This window comes from Festucalex cinctus, chromosome 15 (assembly GCF_051991245.1).
Source record: "Festucalex cinctus isolate MCC-2025b chromosome 15, RoL_Fcin_1.0, whole genome shotgun sequence".
In the NCBI taxonomy this organism is placed as follows: domain Eukaryota; kingdom Metazoa; phylum Chordata; class Actinopteri; order Syngnathiformes; family Syngnathidae; genus Festucalex; species Festucalex cinctus.
The window spans coordinates 24,617,823-24,637,730 of NC_135425.1; the positions used below are offsets into that span (position 1 = coordinate 24,617,823).

Below are 19,908 nucleotides of genomic sequence, written 5' to 3' on the forward strand. Positions count from 1 at the left end.
TAAAGTTGCAAGCAAAGTCACCACCAAAACCTACTTGGAGGGCTCAAGACCAAGACTCACCCCTGACCTAGTTATTTGTCGCAGTGGATTTTAATCTTGTTCAGAGGTTTTTTTTTCCCCCCTCTAATTCTCTGTTCACTCTTTTTTTGTGTGCGTACTTGTTTTTTTATTTTGAAGAAAGAAGAAAACGGAAAAGTGGCGAGCACAGTTCCCTCGTCGCAAAACCGATTCCTCCAGTCGGGCCTGGGTCCGGGTCAGGAGTACGAGGTGTCCATCAGCGTTATCAAGAACAACACGAGGGGACCACCAGCGATCCAACGAGTCACAACCAGTGAGTTTGGAAAAAAAAAAAAAAAAAGCTTACGTTTTATTTGTTTAAAAAAAAAAAAAAAAACTCAACTCCTGTTCTTTAAAAAGCAGTCTGACATTTAAACATTATGACAGTAATAGTTTTTTTTACTGTCGATTATGCAATCCCAGTTTTTATAACTTGACAACTTCTATACACGCAAAATTTACCTCTCATGAACTTGCATAGTGCTCATAACTGAGACAAAGAAAGGCTGGGTTGTTGTTGTTTTTTTGTTTTTTTTTAAACCAGGAGCTAGCCAGCGTTGGCTGCAATTCTGCTATAAAACATTGTGGTCTCATAGCTTTTCTAATGCTGCAAATGATCACAAAAAAAAGGAAAAAGAAAGCTCAATCAGCGAAAGAAACTAGAAAGATGCAAAAAAAATACAACTATGTTGTATGTCTTTTTTTTTTTTTTTTATGTCATATCATCATCCTTGGCAGTCGAAAAACATAACAAAGCTTTTATGACAAAGTGAGGTGCAGAAAGCACAGGTATGCTTTCAAATGTAAGGAGCGTAAGTCACAAGTTTTTCAGAAAAATAAATACTCAAGCCCCTGAAAAATCTTCCCCACTCGTGCAATACTTCCCACCAGTGATGGTGACCAAAGTGAAATGGAAGTGGGCTGTGACGACCCCTCCCGTAACGTTTCCACGGTAGCCTGCTGGCTGTCCGCTTCCACTATGCGTACGTTACATTTTGTTGGCTTGGCGTGCTCCACCGTCCTCTTTGAAAAATATGCAAACGTCACCCTGCGTGACGGACAATTCCGCTGCCGAGGTCTTCTGTTGATGTCATCTGCGCACAACATGTAGACATAGATCTCGGAAATAGCGTTTAGGTTCGCTGACATTTGAGCTCCCTGGACTGTTCTGAAATCACCGAAACATCATGCTTGAGCTGAAGTCTGTCGTCAGACTTTTGTTTTACGGCTGGGACCATTAACTGGGTCATTTCGAACATGGATTTCGTTAGTTTTTAAAGTGCTCTATAAATAAAGTTCAGCTGAGTTGAGTTTTAGGTAAACTTTCAAGCAAGTGTTGTTCTTGGCTCCTGAAAGTCTTGGTTTTGACTTTGTCTAAACACCCCTTCAAAGTCTTGATCTTGACTCGGTCTCCAGCCTTCCAAATCCTGGTTTTAACTTGGCCTCAACTCATAAAAGTCTCGACCTTAGTTTCTCAACCCTTCTTGTTATTTTGATACTCCACAAAATCACACAAGCTGCAGCAAACTAACAACTAAAAAGCGTCAATTCGAACCGTGCGTGCGAAGTAACAAACGGTCACCGATGGCATGATTCCCCCAACCCCCCCCCCTGCAGATATCGATGCCCCCCAGCAGCTCCAAGTGTTGGACGTGAGCGACTCCTCGGCACTGATCAGCTGGTCGGAGCCGGTGGCACGGACGGACCGGGTGACTCTGTTTTACAAGCCCAGCCGAGCGTCCTCCGAGGGCGCCAAAGTGGAGATCTTCCCGCCGGACAGGCAGCACAGCCTGGAGGGCCTGAAGCCCGACACGGAGTACACGGTGTCACTCGTGGCTCGCAGCCAGGACGTCAGCAGCGAGCCGGCCGCCACCACCTTTACCACAGGTGGGTATGATACAGAATGAGTCGAGTCAAGTCAAGTCAAGTCATCTTTATTTATATAGCGCTTTCAAACGAGCACATTATCGGTTTTGTGTCACAGAGTTGGGATAAATAAAGATGACTTGACTTGACTTGACTCAAGTCATGTGACTTGACTCAAGCCAGACTTTTAGGACTTGGGACTGGTTGTCTGAAAACTTGACAGGCTTAATTTGACTTTGACTTGGTATTCATGAATTGCACATACTGTATGTGACTTACACCTCTGACAAATACTGAATGCAAAGTGACTTATAAGCAAATATGTTGTGACTAAGTAATGTTGAATAACTTGACTTATCACTTGCTTAACCCAAGTTTACCTAGACTTGGTTGAAATGTAGTTGGGACTGGACTTAACTTGGTTCATTTTGCGCCAAAGGAACTTGGGACTTGCTTTGAACTTGCAGTATGACCGCACGTAAATGACTTCCTCGGAGTACTCCCAACTCAAAGTAGCAAACGTTCTTATTGTGCGAAGCACTGGACACGCCCAGGGAGCTCCTGGCCGTGCTGCAGACTGAAGACAGCATCACCCTGATGTGGCGCAACAGTCTGGCCGACGTGGACCGCTATCGTGTGAAATACAGCCCGCTATCTGGTGCGGCCCACGGCGAGGAAGTGTTCCCGCGAGGATCAGGACAAAGCACCACGGCCACAATCACAGGTAAGTGGTAGTTGAAGGTCTTGGTCTTGGATGAAAACCACTTTCATCGTGGGCCACACTGTAGTTATGGCTGCTCTTAGTGGGGTTGCGTTATGCGAGGCCCGATCTAGCCCGTGGTCTTGAAGTTTGACACCTCTGGACTAGTCCACATGTGTCAAGATCTGGCTCCTCGAGGGCCTGAGTCCTGCACATTTTAGAGGTTTCTCTTCTCCTACACACCTGATTCCATGAACAGGATAATTATATAAATATCAATCAGTTGTTGAACGTGAAAAACCTCAAAAACATGCAGGACTCAGGCCCTCAAGGACTGGACTTTGACACCTCTGGACTAGTCAATGTGGTGGTTGTCCAGGGCTGAAGCCAGGGACCGAGTATGGGATCGGGGTGACCAGTGTGAAGAACGAGCGGGAAAGCCTCCCAGCAACCATAAATGCGGCAACGGGTGAGTGAGACGCCTCATAATCCTGAAAACAAAAACAAAAAAATCCAAATCAGATTTGTGACTGATGCTTTCCTGTCAGACCTGGACCCTCCCCGAGTTCTGGAGCAAACGCAGTCCACGGAGACATCCATTAACATCCGATGGGAGAAGCCACGTGCTAAGGTGTCACGATACCGGCTGGTGTACGTCTCCAGAGATGGACAAGTCGAGGAGGTGGAGATCCCAGCCTCGGAGACTACGTTCGTCTTGCCGGACCTGACTCCGGCGACGAGTTACACCATCACCTTGACAGCGGAACGAGGCCACAGGATGAGTTCGCCGGTCACTCTGGCTGTATCCACAGGTGGGCGGAGCTATCGGGGGAGGGGGGAGGTGTTTTGGGTCAGCACCTTAACCCTTGGTTTCCTCACAGCTACTTTTGGAGTCATTTGAATTGACGAAAAAAACAACAACATTCCTATCCTTGTCTGGCATGATAATCCACAAAAGTTGAATCAAGGTCACTGGGTTCTTCTTGGCTGATCACTAAAAGTAAACTCGACTGTGTTTATGTAGTGTAGAGTCGTGAAGAGTTTATTACATTTACATGGCCAAGACTAAGCCCCCCTAAACAAACTAATGGCACAGCATAGGAGGGCAACCTCTTCGGGTCTCGAGTCAGCAGTTTTTTCGCTTCTGAAAAAGAAGAACCATTTCCTTTGAGGACAACAATGTCTGGTTTGAAAGAAGTGTGAAAGAAACCATCTTCCATCACTTACAACAATATCCTGCTATCCGTGCCAAGGATTGTCTCATTCCATTGGCTACCAAGGAGCTGTTTTCTGACCAGGCAGGCGAAAGACAACCCTCATGTGACCACTAGAGGGACTCCACGTGCTCGCCTTTTGAACTAACAGTGAAACATCTCCAACAGCTTTTAGGGCCGACGATATTTCGTGACCGTTAATTGGATTTTTTTGTGTTGGTCCTCCCTGATTGGTGGCCCACATCTCCAACTCAACCGACCAATCGGTGCAGGGCAGAGTGCCCTGATTGCTAATTGGCTCTAGGAGCGACTCCAGCTCCTTCTTTCTGGCCAGTTGCCTGCATTCAACTTTTGTGGATTTTCTAGACGTTGTCGTGAAATTTTCTCCAGATGTGCTCGCCCCAACAAAGACATTCCATACAGCAGATTTGAACACCACATCCCCTCCGTCCTCCGTGTCAAAATGTTCCTCCATCTATGAGAGGTTATGTGAACTCAGTGCCGCCATCAACGCTCTACCAAGTCATATTGTGAGGAACTCTTGAGGGAAACATCTTTTAAAAGACCAGTGGTGGGCGATCAGGTCTCTGGTGGCAACGGTTTCTGTAATTCCGACATGAAAGTGGTGGTACGAAGAGGTGGATCAAGATCAAGTCAGTTAACGTAAGTCCCCGAGGAAGACCCGGGTACCAAATGCAGGGACCACCACTGCTTTGGTTTTGCTACTACAGGGTACTGCTACCACAGTTTCTGGTTTCAGTCATAAGAGCTACTCTAACATTTTCTTCCTACAGTGCTTTTTTTTTGCTGCTTAAGAGTTTGAGGAACTTAAAACATTCAAGACAAGCTACAAATGTTTTTCCCCACTCCTTAAATTAACCTTTGACCATATATCTTCCTATAGTTCCAGACTTTCACTTAGCATCGAGCACACTGTGAAAGGTCGATTGCACAGTTTCCAGATCTTCGCATTTGTTTACTGTATACCAGGATCTTATTTTTGCTGCTGCTCTGAGCCACCTTGAGCACTGGTTGTGTCTGACCCAGCAGAGGCGGCGAGGTCCCCCGTGGCCAACCTCACCTTCTCTGACGTAACGTGGGACGGCTTCACGGCCTCCTGGGGCCCCTTGGGCGGCGACTTTGACAGCTTTGTAGTGGAAGTAACAAACTTGGACAATATGGCGCAGAGCCAGAACCTGAGCGTGTCAGGCGGTGCGCTCAGTCTGGGCCTCTGGGGCCTGAACGCCAACACCAGCTACATGGTGGGCCTGTACCCCCTCTACCGGGGCACCTTCCTGGAGCCCGTGTACGCCGAAGCCACCACAGGTACCGGCGTCCGTCCTGGTGCCTCGCCTTCGCTGCCTTGTGTTCCCATAACCGCTTTGCAACAAACGGCGTGAATGAACATTGGTCAATGATGTCATAAGCATTCATGATGCTTCCATTGAACATCAGTGCATGGCTATGATACTGAGCATGCTCCCTCATTGACATGGAAGATGTTGATCTTGACCATTTTTTGGTGCGGATATGCTGAATTTCGTAGAACATTTGAACAGGGGTGAACTTCTACACGTTGTGCATGTCTCACAAAAAGTAAGATCTATAAGGATGTCAGCCTTTCAGAAATTTCACCCCAAAAGGTGAAGATCCCTCACTTTTTGTGACGTTTAAATGATCACTTGAGCTGCTTCAACAGCGTTGACTGATGTTAGTTCACTCGTGCTGTTCTTTTGTGTTCGTCCTCTTTCTTCTGCCGAGCCGCATGCTGCACATCCGTCGCAATAACCTCATCGAATCACGCTTTCCCATAACGACCAATCACCACAGAGAGAAGCCCGTCACTCGCTGAACCCTGGAACGCGTCGCATCCTTCCATCCAAGCGCATGAACCTCGGCCCCGCCCCTGCGTCGATAGGCTGCAAAGACTGCAAAAGCAAATTGGTCACGTTTCCCGAAAGCATCTTTTTTTTTTTTTATGACCATTTGAACAAATCAAGAGCATGATTGATTCGTTCTACTTTTGCTAAGCTACACACTGCGAAATGTTAGATGCGCCAATCGCAACGCGGCAAAGAATCCAGACCCAAAACTAACCGAAGTGTCCCAAGGTTTAAACAGTGTTACACGGGACGGCCAGAAATCAAAGAATTGTGGCTTGCTTGTGTTGCTGCCATCCGCAACAGATTTCTTTCGTGTAACTCAATATAATGTTTGGCTCTTCCACTAACACTTCCAATACCATCACTTCAAACTTCATTTTGCACTTGCGGTGCTCTCCCAAGTTTTCTTTGGTGGAAACCATCCGAGCTACCTAAATCGCTAAATATGGATTTTAGGCCTGTTGCCAACAGCACTCACAATCTGTTGAGTGACTGACCGGGCAATTTATCACCCGCTGTTTGGCATCTTACTAAATCAAGCCCAAAATGTCTAACAATGGTTTCTCCCTTCAGCGCATCAGCCGTCGCTAGGCCAGCTTTTCGTGTCCAACGTCACGTCCGAGAGCTTCTCGGTGGTCTGGAACCACACCGAGGGCCACTTGGACGGTTTTGTCCTGGAGATTATTGATTCCGATTGGCTGATGGAGCCAAGGGAGTATAACCTGTCCCGCCACGTGACGGCACAGCAGGTGTCGGGGCTGCGGCCCGGCTCGGACTATGTAGCCTACCTCTACGGGACGTACAAGGGAGCCCGAACAAGTGCTGTCAGTGCTGTTGCGACCACAGGTATTGCAAGCGTACTTAAAAAAATAAATAAATGAAAAATCGGCAGTGAAATTTGGGGGAAAAAAATGCTGCTGTCGTCCCTGCGAAGGATTTCATACGCGTCGAGTCAATTGTCTTCATGACTTCTATTTATAGTGTTCCAGTCATCAGAATGTTAACCTGTGCTAAAACTGACATTCTTCTAACCTTTTGACTTCCAGATGATTGTGTATTACTGTCGTCCAGGTCGCGACACAAAATCGGATGTTGATCCAGCATAGCTGCTCAAACATGGATGGACTAAGTCATATAATTAGCCAAATTATAATGTCGCAATTGGGCAAAATTCAGAATGTGTTGTCTACAGCCATGTTCTTAAATAGTCAACAAACGTTTACCAGGTTATTTGAATTCAGGCAGCATGTTTGGTGAGTGTTTGGCAGGTCTGCCTCGCAGTTCTGGTGGTGGTTGGTTGTCTATATGTGTACCCTGCAATTGGCTGGCAACCACTGTGAGGTGTCCCCCATTTCCCACCCAGATGACGAGTGACCCTAGTGAGGAAAACCAGGATAGAAAATGGACGGATGTTATAGGTTCACATTCGAAGGGTGGGAAGGCCCTCCAGAGAATCCGCTAAGCTCACTAATCAGTGACAAAGTATTTGTATCAGTGCAGTTTTTTGACGGCTTTTGCAGGGACGACACCACAGTGATCTCGTTTGTGCCTCCAAAGCGATTTGGACGTTGTATATAGTTTCACAAACATATACTCTATATCTCTTTCTCCCCCCTTTGTAGCTGAAGAGCCAGATTTGTCCCGGCTAGTTGTTGCTAACGTTACCTCAGACAGAGTGTCTCTGACGTGGCGGGCGGGCGCCAAGGCGTTTGATAACTTTGTAGTAGAAGTCAGAGAGTCTGCTTTGCCCTCGCAGGCGATGGGTCAGGCCTTGCCAGGCCACGCACGCTCCACGGTCATGGCCGGCCTTAAAGCCCGTACACGCTACGACATAAAGCTGTACGCCAGCGCCGGCGGCCGCAACACGCCGCCGCTATTCGCTGTCGCTACAACAGGTAGGGCCCTCCGAGTCGCACCAACCGACTCCGGCGACTCCAGGCAGGCTGCCACTCAACCGGCATGTTCTTCTTTGTGTTCAGAGGACACCCCAGCGTTGGGGCCCGTGACCGCTCAGTCGACCGGTCCGCATAACCTCAGCGTGAGCTGGAGTGTCGCATCCGGCCACTTTGATGGCTTTGTTGTCCGAGTCGGTGATGATGAGCAACTGTCTGAGCCACAGGAGTTCAGTCTGCCCGGCGACGTCACAAACATTACCGTCTCCAACCTGATGGATGCCACGAACTATAACGTGGAAATTTACGGCTTATCTCACGGCCGCCGCACTCCCGCCACGCTAGTCCATGCCGTCACAGGTACCCACCAGCTTCACTCATGTACTCACTGCATGAAGCTAAAATCAGAAATGAGGCAGTCCTTACCTGAATTAGATCCGATAAAGATTGGCAAGTGATCCAGAACAAGCTTTCACAAAAAGGCATTGGGTTTTCTTGTGATATTTCAGCATGAACCTAAAATATACTTGAACCTTTACAAATTTCATTGGGTTTTGAGCAACTTGTTTTCACAGCCCCCTTATGCACAGGTCAGGTTAAGCAACCCTTTATCCTCGGGAGAGAAATATGATGGAGCCATTCTTTTGCCCACTAAATTTAGATTATTAGAGTGTTGTCATCAGTTTGCTTCAGACCGGAGAGCCTGGAAGAGTTACAGTTCACCGGTAATGGTAACCGTGCCTTTTAGGTTCATCCTGAAATTGCATCCCAAAGCCGAATAGCTCTAAGTTTTTATGAATTGATATCATAGCCAAGTAATATGTTGGCCTTGTTCACACCGCCTCCAAATCGGATTTGGTTTGCATATCGGATCTTGGACTGTTCACACTGTCTTTTGCCACTGATCACGTAGGAGTCCACACTCGAGGTATTAGCATGGATTGTTGTGGTAATGACGTCGGTTTAAATGGGTACTCTTGAGACACCCACAAAGTTGTGACTTAAAGTAGAAATGCTTCTGCTGGTTTGTTTCTTCCACGCCAATGGAATCTGAACATCCAGACTGAATATAATTCTGTAGAAACCTGATCTAGAAATCGCTTTGTGTGGCAGTGTGAACAAAGCCTTAGATACAAAGCTGATCGTACGTCACTTTTCGGATATACAGTAATCCCCCGCATATTTGCAGTTCACTGTTGATGGCGGGGGATTACTGTATACATCACTCGAGAAAGAACGCTAGTAGACACTTTGCTGATTTGCTTTTGCAACCCTTGCATGCATCCTAACTAAAAAATCATCACAAACTTCCCCGAATCCCCCCCCCCCTTCCTCCAGCACCTTTGCCCAAAGTGGAAAACTTGACCATTTCCAACGTCACGCCCTTTGGCTTCCGTGTGTCGTGGGGAGTGAAACAGCGGCAGCCGCGGGAAGAATCGGCGCCCTCCGGCGGGGCTTTCAGCCACTTTAACGTAGTGGTGACCGACTCGGGATGGCTTCTGGAGCCTCAGGAGTTCACGGTTCCAGGAAACCAGAGTCACCTGGATGTCCGGGGGCTCATCACCGGTATAGGCTATGAGGTCAGGCTGACGGGCGTGTCAAAGGCGGGGCTCCTCTCTCGGCCCCTCACCGCAGTGGCCGTCACAGGTACTAACCACAGGGACTCTGGGAAGGGGTCCCCTTGCCGTACTGCAACTAATGCAACGACAGTGGTACCCTGACTTACGAGTGCACAGACTATGATTTGTTTTCCAGTTGCGAATCCTTGCTAGGCAACTCAGCTCTGCCATGTTTTGCTTCTGAGGCTTCAGCACAGTATTGCCGCCTGACCTGATTTACGAGAATGAATAGTTTACAGAATCCTCTCCCTCTTCATATTTCCTTTCAAGTGTCGATGACGTGGTCTTGGCGTGCAGCTGCGGGAGCAGGCATTGTGTCACTCCCGTCCCTTTTTTTTCCTACCTCCCCAAATAAAATGTGAGCCAGCTCGTTGGTTTGCGTTGATATTTGACAGCGTGTTTTCCTTCCGATGGTTTGAAAGGGACGCTTGTGCTTGGATTCTAAACGTCTATGACTGATGGTAAATGGCCACACACGCCGTTACGAGCCCTCAGGGCCCTGTTCGATTCTACTTGTTGACTGTTTAAAATCAAAATTACGTCATTCATCTGCTCCATTGTAAACATGAAATTTCTGCCTTAATTCAGTTCCTGACAAAGACTTTAAATAGATTTTGTTTCAATTGGTCAAAAGCGTCCTCAATAGAGCCTAAAGTTACACTTTGACGTGGAGAATTGATATATTTAAAGAGGTGAAGTTGGAAATGACAAAATAAGACAAACATCTACGACCTCTGAAAGTTTCATTGCAATTGCATTAACACAGCGAAAATCGTGATGCGAGGTGGACAAACGAGCCCAGAAGGTGAAGAGGGTCAAAACTATCAGAGGAAGGAAAACACTGAGCATGACGTGTCCGTCGAGCTAACCTTTAATCTGTTTTGTTGTCTTTGAATGCACTGGAAACGCGTGGTTGGCGGGAGGACGCATGGCATTGAACTCGGTTCCTCCCAGCAAATCGGCTCCTGTCTGAAACTGACTTGATCGAAAGACTCTGTAAAGCCTTGATGTCTCTTTCATTCTTTACGTTTCGCTCGGACTGACTTGCGCTTGCATCCTGACCGGAGGCTTCCACTCTAAAACGGAAGGAGCCTTCTAATCTCTCTCTCGCTCGGAAATCTTGATGGCGAGTGGATGAATGAACCAAGCAACTTTCCTTTCTGGTCCAGAGGCAGAACCCGAGGTGGAGCACCTCTTTGTGTCTGACATCACAGCCGACGGTTTCCGCGTATCGTGGACGGCGGACGAAGACCTGTTTGACAGATTTGCGATCAAACTACGGGACAGCAAGAGATTATACCATCCTCAGGAGCACATTGTCCACGGCGATGAGCGAACCAGGCTAATCACTGGACTCATGGCGGGCACCGAGTACGAAATTGAACTTTATGGCCTTTCTTTGGACCACCGCTCCCAACCAATCATTGGGGTTGCTCAGACAGGTACTACACTAGTTCCATATTAAACTCTTGAACCTCTTAAAAACTGTACTCACTGGTCCACACTAACCCCTTGAAACTTTCAGAACTGAATCCACTGGTTCTACACTAACCGCTGAAGCGCCTCAGAACTGGATCTGTTATCTCTGGAACCTCTCAGAACTGGAGAAAGCTATTCAAACTAACCTCTTGAAATCCTCAAAACTGGATCGGGTTGTTCTCTACTAACTTCTGGGAGCCATTAGAACTGAATCCAATAGCTGTACATCAACCTCTGGAACCTTTCAGAACTAGACCCCCTCATTCTTTATACTAACCTCTTAGAACCCATTTCAATGGCCTTGTACTAACTTCTGGGACCTCTCAGAATGGGTTCTACTCTAGAACCTTTCAGAAAAGGATCCATTGCTTGTATACTGTACGCACATTTGGGAACTCTGAAAACTGGAATACCTGGGTTTATACTAATGTCTCAGAACTGAATCCACTGGTTCGGTACTGACGTCTGGAACCCCCCCCCCCCCCCCCACAACCTGATCCCTTGGTTCTATACTAATTTCTCAGGACACAGTCCAGTGGCCTTATGTTAATTTTGTAATCTCTCAGAGATGGATCCACTGCTTCTATACTAAACTTTTCAGAATTTAATCCTCTGTTTAATACTAACTTCTGGATCAAGTCACCAATTCGTCATCTTTGCTACTCTGGTGGAAGCTTGCCAATACCAGACCACCCCAGTCCTTGAACATTTTTGTTCAGCCACCTCTAACCTTTGAACCCCGTTTCCTTCCACCAGGCTTGACAACTCCAAAGGGCCTTCGTTTCTCTGATGTGACCGACTCATCAGCCGTGGTCCACTGGTCCACACCTCAGTCTGCAGTAGACAATTATCACATCACCTACGTGCCATTTGAGGGAGGTAAGACTTATATAGTAATCTTGGTGACCCGAGAATTTGTCCTGTGTCCCTACGGCAGACGTGAGGACTCGTGTCATTGTGACATAGACTTTAGAATTGTTTTGATGATTTATGACTTCACCTGGCAGAAATAAGATAAGATTTGGGTCTTAAAGGGAAGTCTGCAGTTTTCAAACTGCTATCAGGTTTTGAATTTAGCCTCACTTCACATTAATAATGCAAATTAACTTGGGACTTGACTTAAGACAGGGATTGACTTCAGATAACCTGTGACTTGATTTGACTTCAAACATGACAAAAGGAATTGGGTCTTGCTTGAGAGCGAAAAGTTAAGACTTGAGACTTTCATATGTGTGATTTAATCGGATCTTTGCTCTAAGGGAGTGCTTTCATGTCCACAGGAAGCCAGATGAGCGTAACTGTGGATGGTGACGTGCTACAAGCTCTGCTTCCCAACATGAGTCCCGGTAAAATGTACCAGGTGATGGTCAGTGCGGTGAAGGGTCTGGAGGAGAGTGACCCAAGTGGCGGGGACGTAACCACTGGTGAGTCTACACGCCCGAAGAGCCGTCTCAATCCTCAGCAACCTTGGATGACTTTTCAACGAGACCGTTCATGTCTATTCCCCTCACAGCTTTGGACCGACCTCAGGGTCTGACCACGGTTAACATCACAGACAGCTCCGCTCGCTTGCAGTGGAAACCGTCCGTAGCCTCGGTGGACGGATACGTAATAACGTACAATTCCGAGTCAGGTTTGTCTGTTCTGTTACTTGACTTGAAATTGTTTGATTTTCTGTGACGGGACCACCTGATGTGCCTCACAGTGGCCCCGATCGTGGAGCGTGTTTCCGGAACCGAGTTGGAGATTGCCTCGTTGCTTCCTGGAACTCACTACTCCGTGGAACTCTTCGCCACCAGGGAGGCACAGATGAGCGCTTCTGTCCTGACAGAATTCACCACAAGTAGGCCCGACTCGCGAGTATAAATCGGATGAATCTTTGGCTATTGTTACAACTTTGATAACCTAGATTTGAAACTGTATTCCCAGAGGTGGACCCCCCTCGAGATCTGATGGCCGTCAATATTCAAACGGATAGCGCCACTCTGACATGGAGACCCCCGCAAGCCGCCATTAGCGGTTACTCCCTGACCTTCTCCGCGGCAGATAGCTCAACTCGGGTATGACAAACCTCAACCTTTTTCTATCCAGGGGGATCGAATGATAAAATGCGATTTCATAATTTGTTGTAAATGATTTCGCAGGAGGTCATGCTGAGTCCGACTGCCTCCTCGTACAACATGGCCCAGCTGGCCAGGTCCACAGAGTACACAGTCCAACTGCAAGCAATCGCCAGAGCTGAGAAGAGTCACCACGTAACCACGGTCTTCAGTACAGGCAAGGACCAGCCAGGTCTTCGCCGTCATGGTCATTAAGTCCTGTCAGAGCTGCATTCTGTTGGAAAACTGCTTCAACTGCTTTTTTTTGTGTGCTTCTTTCCAGTGGGCCAATTGCACAAGTACCCCAAAGACTGCGCTCAGATCTTCCTGAACGGGGAGAACACGTCTGGCGTGTACACCATCTACGTGGCCGGCGTTGAAAGCCAGGTCATCCAGGTCTACTGCGACATGGAGACGGACGGCGGAGGATGGATGGTGAGCATGTGCTGGAATTTGATTACATTACTGTGCTTAAGGAGATTTCAGTTGTCTGTTTTTATTTTTTCTGAAGACTTTTACTACCTTTACTGCCTACATTTGCAAACAGATGAATTACTCCCAAAAAGTGTGCGATATTTGGCTTTTAAGTGAAATTTCAGGAGAGATGCCCTCTGCAGGTCTTCTTGAGGCGGCAAAATGGAAGGCTCGAGTTCTTCAGGAATTGGAAGAACTACACTGCTGGTTTTGGTAACATGAACGATGAGTTCTGGCTGGGTACGTTTCTTCTACCTTTGACTTCCAGAGTGTTTTTTGCGCCTTCCCGCACTGACGCTCGACCAGATTGACTTTTGCAGGTCTCAGCAATCTTCACAAGATCACGACTGCTGGCCAGTACGTGCTGCGTGTGGACCTGAGGGATGGCGGAGATTCGGCCTATGCTCAATACGACAAGTTCTCCATTGCAGAGCCCAGAACGCGCTATAAGCTTTACATCGGCGCCTACAGTGGGACGGCAGGTAGGCTTTTTTTTTTTTTTTTTTAATAAGGAGCTACTGTAACAAGCTATACATCTGGAACAAAAGCTGGCCAATGAATGGTATCCGACAAATGGCTGCTTTGCAACAGCTGGTGAATTAAAGCTAGTCAACGAAGGTTAAGCGAATGAAAGCTAGTGAATGTAAACAAGCAGAAATAACCAAAGAGAAGCTACCGAATGGAAGCGAGCTAACACAAGCAATCGGGTGCAAGCAAGCTAACAAAAGCTGGCAAACAAAAGTTAGCAGAAAGTTCTGGACAGAAATGGGTTAACAAAACTACTGAACGAAAGCTAATCAAATGAACATGATTGAAAACGAGAATAAGCTTTTTGAACAGAAGCTACTGGTGCTACAGAGTTGAAGCTAGCCAACTGACGCAAGCTATCGACAGCTAGCAAGAGTCTAAACCAAAACACACTAATGTAAGCAATTAGAATCTACCAAATGGAATCTACTGGAGGAAAGCCAGCTAACGAAAGCAGATCAAACGAAAATGGTGAACAAAAGTGAGAAATGAAAGCTACTGGATGAAAACAAACTACAGAAACATAGTTCTCCATCTTCCTTTATCATCTTCATCTGAAACAACCTGGACAAAAGTGAGCTAACCAAAGCTAGCTAACAAAAGCTACCAAATGAAACTTAGTAACCAAGACTGAGCAAAAGCGACTGAACGGAAGCTAACAGGCTAAAGTGAGAAAAAAAATATATATATAAATAGCGAATGGTGTCGTTGGTTACCAAAAGCGACCAAATGAAAGCTAACCAAAAGAAAGCTCGTGAGTAAATAAAAACGAGCGGTAGCTAGTTATCAAACAAAAACTACTGAACTAAAGTAAGCTAAAGAACAAAATCTAGCAAAACAAATGAGAGCTACCAAATGAAACCAACAGATTAAGAGCGACTGATCACAAGTTGTTGTTTTTTTCCTAGTTTTTGACAGTTGCCATTTGCTGGACACTTTTTTTGCACCATATCTGGATCCATAATGTACCATTTATTGTCATGTCACGTGGTGATACCTTTCTTGACACTTAACTATGGTTTACACTTTTAAAGGGAAAACTTAATTGAATTAATCTTGTATTAAGGATTGTAACTTGTGGGAAAAAAAAGATGGATAATTTAAAATACGCTGTGACTACTTTAAAAATGTGGTTTAAGGAGTTTGCAAGTGTATTGAAATATCTTCCTACCCGTGCACCAGGCGACTCCATGACATACCACCAGGGCCGTCCCTTCTCCACTTTCGACAACGACAACGATATCGCCGTCACCAACTGCGCTTTGTCCTACAAGGGAGCCTTCTGGTACAAAAACTGCCATCGCGTCAACCTGATGGGAAAATACGGAGATAAGAGTCACAGTAAGGTAAGCAAGCCTTATTATCTCATTTGCTCCCAATAACGTGTAAATACGTTTTTTTTTTGTTTTAAGTGTCCCAAAGACATATTTATACGTTTTTTGTTTTTTTTAAATGCTAGAGCATACAGAAGGCTTTGATGCAGCCTCTCAACTGCAAAGAACGGTTGAAGAAATGGTAGTTATTACAAAATGGCCGTTATTACACTATACATGGTCGTTTTTTGAATAAAATAAAAAACGCCTTACTATACATGGTCGTTTTTGTTTTCTTTTTTCCAATAAAATAAAAAATGCCTTACTATACATGGTCGTTTTTTTAACAAAATGAAAAACGCCTTACTATACATGGTCGTTTTTTTTTTTTTTTTTTTTTAATAAAATAAAAAATGCCTTACTATACATGGTCGTTTTTTTAACAAAATAAAAAACGCCTTACTATACATGGTCGTTTTTTTTTTGTTTTTTTTAAATAAAATAAAAAATGCCTTACTATACATGGTCGTTTTTTTAACGAAATAAAAAACGCCTTACTATACATGGTCTTTTTTTTTTTTTTTTTTAACAAAATAAAAAACGCCTTACTATAGTAAGGCGTTTTTTGTTTTTTTTGTTTTTTTTAACAAAATAAAAAACGCCTTACTATACATGGTCGTTTTTTTAACGAAATAAAAAACGCCTTACTATACATGGTCGTTTTTTTAATGAAATAAAAAACGCCTTACTATACATGGTCGTTTTTTTTTTAACGAAATAAAAAACGCCTTACTATACATGGTCGTTTTTTTTTCCTTTTTTTTTTTTAACAAAATAAAAAACGCCTTACTATACATGGTCGTTTTTTTTTTCCTTTTTTTTTTTAACAAAATAAAAAATGCCTTACTATACATGGTCGTTTTTTTAACGAAATAAAAAACGCCTTACTATACATGGTCGTTTTTTTAACGAAATAAAAAACGCCTTACTATACATGGTCTTATTTTTTTTTTTTTTAACAAAATAAAAAACGCCTTACTATAGTAAGGCGTTTTTTGTTTTTTTTGTTTTTTTTAACAAAATAAAAAACGCCTTACTATACATGGTCGTTTTTTTTTTAACGAAATAAAAAACGCCTTACTATACTTGGTCGTTTTTTTTTCCTTTTTTTTTTTTTTAACAAAATAAAAAACGCCTTACTATACATGGTCGTTTTTTTAACGAAATAAAAAACGCCTTACTATACATGGTCGTTTTTTTTTTTGTTTTTTTTTAATAAAATAAAAAATGCCTTACTATACATGGTCGTTTTTGTTTTGTTTTTTCCAATAAAATAAAAAATGCCTTACTATACATGGTCGTTTTTTTTTTTTTTTTTTTTTTAATAAAATAAAAAACGCCTTACTATACATGGTCGTTTTTTTTTAACAAAATAAAAAACGCCTTACTATGCATGGTCGTTTTTTTTTTACGAAATAATAAACGCCTTACTATACATGGTCGTTTTTTTAACGAAATAAAAAACGCCTTACTATACATGGTCGTTTTTTTAATGAAATAAAAAACGCCTTACTATACATGGTCGTTTTTTTTTTAACGAAATAAAAAACGCCTTACTATACATGGTCGTTTTTTTTTCCTTTTTTTTTTTTAACAAAATAAAAAACGCCTTACTATACATGGTCGTTTTTTTTTTCCTTTTTTTTTTTTAACAAAATAAAAAATGCCTTACTATACATGGTCGTTTTTTTAACGAAATAAAAAACGCCTTACTATACATGGTCGTTTTTTTAACGAAATAAAAAACGCCTTACTATACATGGTCTTTTTTTTTTTTTTTTTAACAAAATAAAAAACACCTTACTATAGTAAGGCGTTTTTTGTTTTTTTTGTTTTTTTTAACAAAATAAAAAACGCCTTACTATACATGGTCGTTTTTTTTTTAACGAAATAAAAAACGCCTTACTATACTTGGTCGTTTTTTTTTCCTTTTTTTTTTTTTTAACAAAATAAAAAACGCCTTACTATACATGGTCTTTTTTTTTTTTTTTTTTTTTTTTTTTTTAATAAAATAAAAAACGCCTTACTATACATGGTCGTTTTTTTTTAACAAAATAAAAAACGCCTTACTATGCATGGTCGTTTTTTTTTTACGAAATAAAAAACGCCTTACTATACATGGTCGTTTTTTTAACAAAATAAAAAACGCCTTACTATACATGGTCGTTTTTTTTTCCTTTTTTTTTTAACAAAATAAAAAAACGCCTTACTATACATGGTCGTTTTTTTTTCCTTTTTTTTTTTTTTAACAAAATAAAAAACGCCTTACTATACATGGTCGTTTTTTTTCCTTTTTTTTTTTTTAACAAAATAAAAAATGCCTTACTATACATGGTCGTTTTTTTAACGAAATAAAAAACGCCTTACTATACATGGTCATTTTTTTTTAACGAAATAAAAAACGCCTTACTATACATGGTCGTTTTTTGTTGTTGTTTTTTTAATAAAATAAAAAATGCCTGACTATACTTGGTCGTTTTTTTTTAACAAAATAAAAAACGCCTTACTATACATGGTCGTTTTTTTTTTTTTTGTTTTTTAATAAAATAAAAAATGCCTGACTATACATGGTCGTTTTTTTAACGAAATAAAAAACGCCTTACTATACATGGTCGTTTTTTTAACGAAATAAAAAACGCCTTACTATACATGGTCGTTTTTTTTTTTGTTTTTTTTTAATAAAATAAAAAATGCCTTACTATACATGGTCGTTTTTTTTTTTGTTTTTTTTTAATGAAATAAAAAATGCCTTACTATACATGGTCGTTTTTTTAACAAAATAAAAAACGCCTTACTATACATGGTCGTTTTTTTTTTTTGTTTTTTTTTAATAAAATAAAAAATGCCTTACTATACATGGTCGTTTTTGTTTTGTTTTTTCCAATAAAATAAAAAATGCCTTACTATACATGGTCGTTTTTTTAACAAAATGAAAAACGCCTTACTATACATGGTCGTTTTTTTTTTTTTTGTTTTTTAATAAAATAAAAAATGCCTGACTATACATGGTCGTTTTTTTAACGAAATAAAAAACGCCTTACTATACATGGTCGTTTTTTTAACGAAATAAAAAACGCCTTACTATACATGGTCGTTTTTTTTTTTGTTTTTTTTTAATAAAATAAAAAATGCCTTACTATACATGGTCGTTTTTTTTTTTTTTTTTTTTTAATGAAATAAAAAATGCCTTACTATACATGGTCGTTTTTTTAACAAAATAAAAAACGCCTTACTATACATGGTCGTTTTTTTTTTTTGTTTTTTTTTAATAAAATAAAAAATGCCTTACTATACATGGTCGTTTTTGTTTTGTTTTTTCCAATAAAATAAAAAATGCCTTACTATACATGGTCGTTTTTTTAACAAAATGAAAAACGCCTTACTATACATGGTCGTTTTTTTTTTTTTTTTTTAATAAAATAAAAAATGCCTTACTATACATGGTCGTTTTTTTAACAAAATAAAAAAACGCCTTACTATACATGGTCGTTTTTTTTTCCTTTTTTTTTTTAACAAAATAAAAAAACGCCTTACTATACATGGTCGTTTTTTTTTCCTTTTTTTTTTTTTAACAAAATAAAAAACGCCTTACTATACATGGTCGTTTTTTTTCCTTTTTTTTTTTTTAACAAAATAAAAAATGCCTTACTATACATGGTCGTTTTTTTAACGAAATAAAAAACGCCTTACTATACATGGTCATTTTTTTTTAACGAAATAAAAAACGCCTTACTATACATGGTCGTTTTTTGTTGTTGTTTTTTTAATAAAATAAAAAATGCCTGACTATACTTGGTCGTTTTTTTTTAACAAAATAAAAAACGCCTTACTATACATGGTCGTTTTTTTTTTTTTTGTTTTTTAATAAAATAAAAAATGCCTGACTATACATGGTCGTTTTTTTAACGAAATAAAAAACGCCTTACTATACATGGTCGTTTTTTTAACGAAATAAAAAACGCCTTACTATACATGGTCGTTTTTTGTTTTTTTTTTTTTTAATAAAATAAAAAATGCCTTACTATACATGGTCGTTTTTTTTTTTTTTTTTTTTTAATGAAATAAAAAATGCCTTACTATACATGGTCGTTTTTTTAACAAAATAAAAAACGCCTTACTATACATGGTCGTTTTTTTGTTTTGTTTTTTTTTAATAAAATAAAAAATGCCTTACTATACATGGTCGTTTTTGTTTTGTTTTTTCCAATAAAATAAAAAATGCCTTACTATACATGGTCGTTTTTTTAACAAAATGAAAAACGCCTTACTATACATGGTCGTTTTTTGTTTTTTTGTTTTTTAATAAAATAAAAAATGCCTGACTATACATGGTCGTTTTTTTAACGAAATAAAAAACGCCTTACTATACATGGTCGTTTTTTTAACGAAATAAAAAACGCCTTACTATACATGGTCGTTTTTTTTTTTGTTTTTTTTTAATAAAATAAAAAATGCCTTACTATACATGGTCGTTTTTTTTTTTTTTTTTTTTAATGAAATAAAAAATGCCTTACTATACATGGTCGTTTTTTTAACAAAATAAAAAACGCCTTACTATACATGGTCGTTTTTTTTTTTTTTTTTTTTTTAATAAAATAAAAAATGCCTTACTATACATGGTCGTTTTTGTTTTGTTTTTTCCAATAAAATAAAAAATGCCTTACTATACATGGTCGTTTTTTTGACAAAATGAAAAACGCCTTACTATACATGGTCGTTTTTTT

At 41.3% G+C, this 19,908-nt stretch overlaps 1 protein-coding gene across 17 annotated transcripts in view; it reads left to right on the top strand.

Moving 5' to 3' along the window:
• LOC144002721 (tenascin-like) overlaps positions 1–19,908 on the top strand; it is a 46,161-nt gene that overhangs the window by 20,054 nt on the left and 6,199 nt on the right. For 9 of the 17 annotated variants that reach the window (XM_077498174.1, XM_077498176.1, XM_077498175.1 and 6 more), the window contains 20 exons: positions 178–331; positions 1,675–1,944; positions 2,462–2,647; positions 3,003–3,092; positions 3,172–3,435; positions 4,888–5,163; positions 6,294–6,566; positions 7,343–7,972; positions 8,951–9,259; positions 10,401–10,673; positions 11,467–11,589; positions 11,991–12,134; positions 12,224–12,343; positions 12,416–12,553; positions 12,640–12,770; positions 12,855–13,002; positions 13,093–13,244; positions 13,427–13,523; positions 13,604–13,765; positions 14,994–15,157. In XM_077498174.1, coding sequence (XP_077354300.1) covers positions 178–331; positions 1,675–1,944; positions 2,462–2,647; positions 3,003–3,092; positions 3,172–3,435; positions 4,888–5,163; positions 6,294–6,566; positions 7,343–7,972; positions 8,951–9,259; positions 10,401–10,673; positions 11,467–11,589; positions 11,991–12,134; positions 12,224–12,343; positions 12,416–12,553; positions 12,640–12,770; positions 12,855–13,002; positions 13,093–13,244; positions 13,427–13,523; positions 13,604–13,765; positions 14,994–15,157 — 4,104 coding nt within the window. The remainder of the gene's footprint in view (positions 1–177; positions 332–1,674; positions 1,945–2,461; positions 2,648–3,002; positions 3,093–3,171; positions 3,436–4,887; positions 5,164–6,293; positions 6,567–7,342; positions 7,973–8,950; positions 9,260–10,400; positions 10,674–11,466; positions 11,590–11,990; positions 12,135–12,223; positions 12,344–12,415; positions 12,554–12,639; positions 12,771–12,854; positions 13,003–13,092; positions 13,245–13,426; positions 13,524–13,603; positions 13,766–14,993; positions 15,158–19,908) is intronic. The other 8 variants (XM_077498184.1, XM_077498185.1, XM_077498182.1 and 5 more) reach the window with 8 other exon arrangements.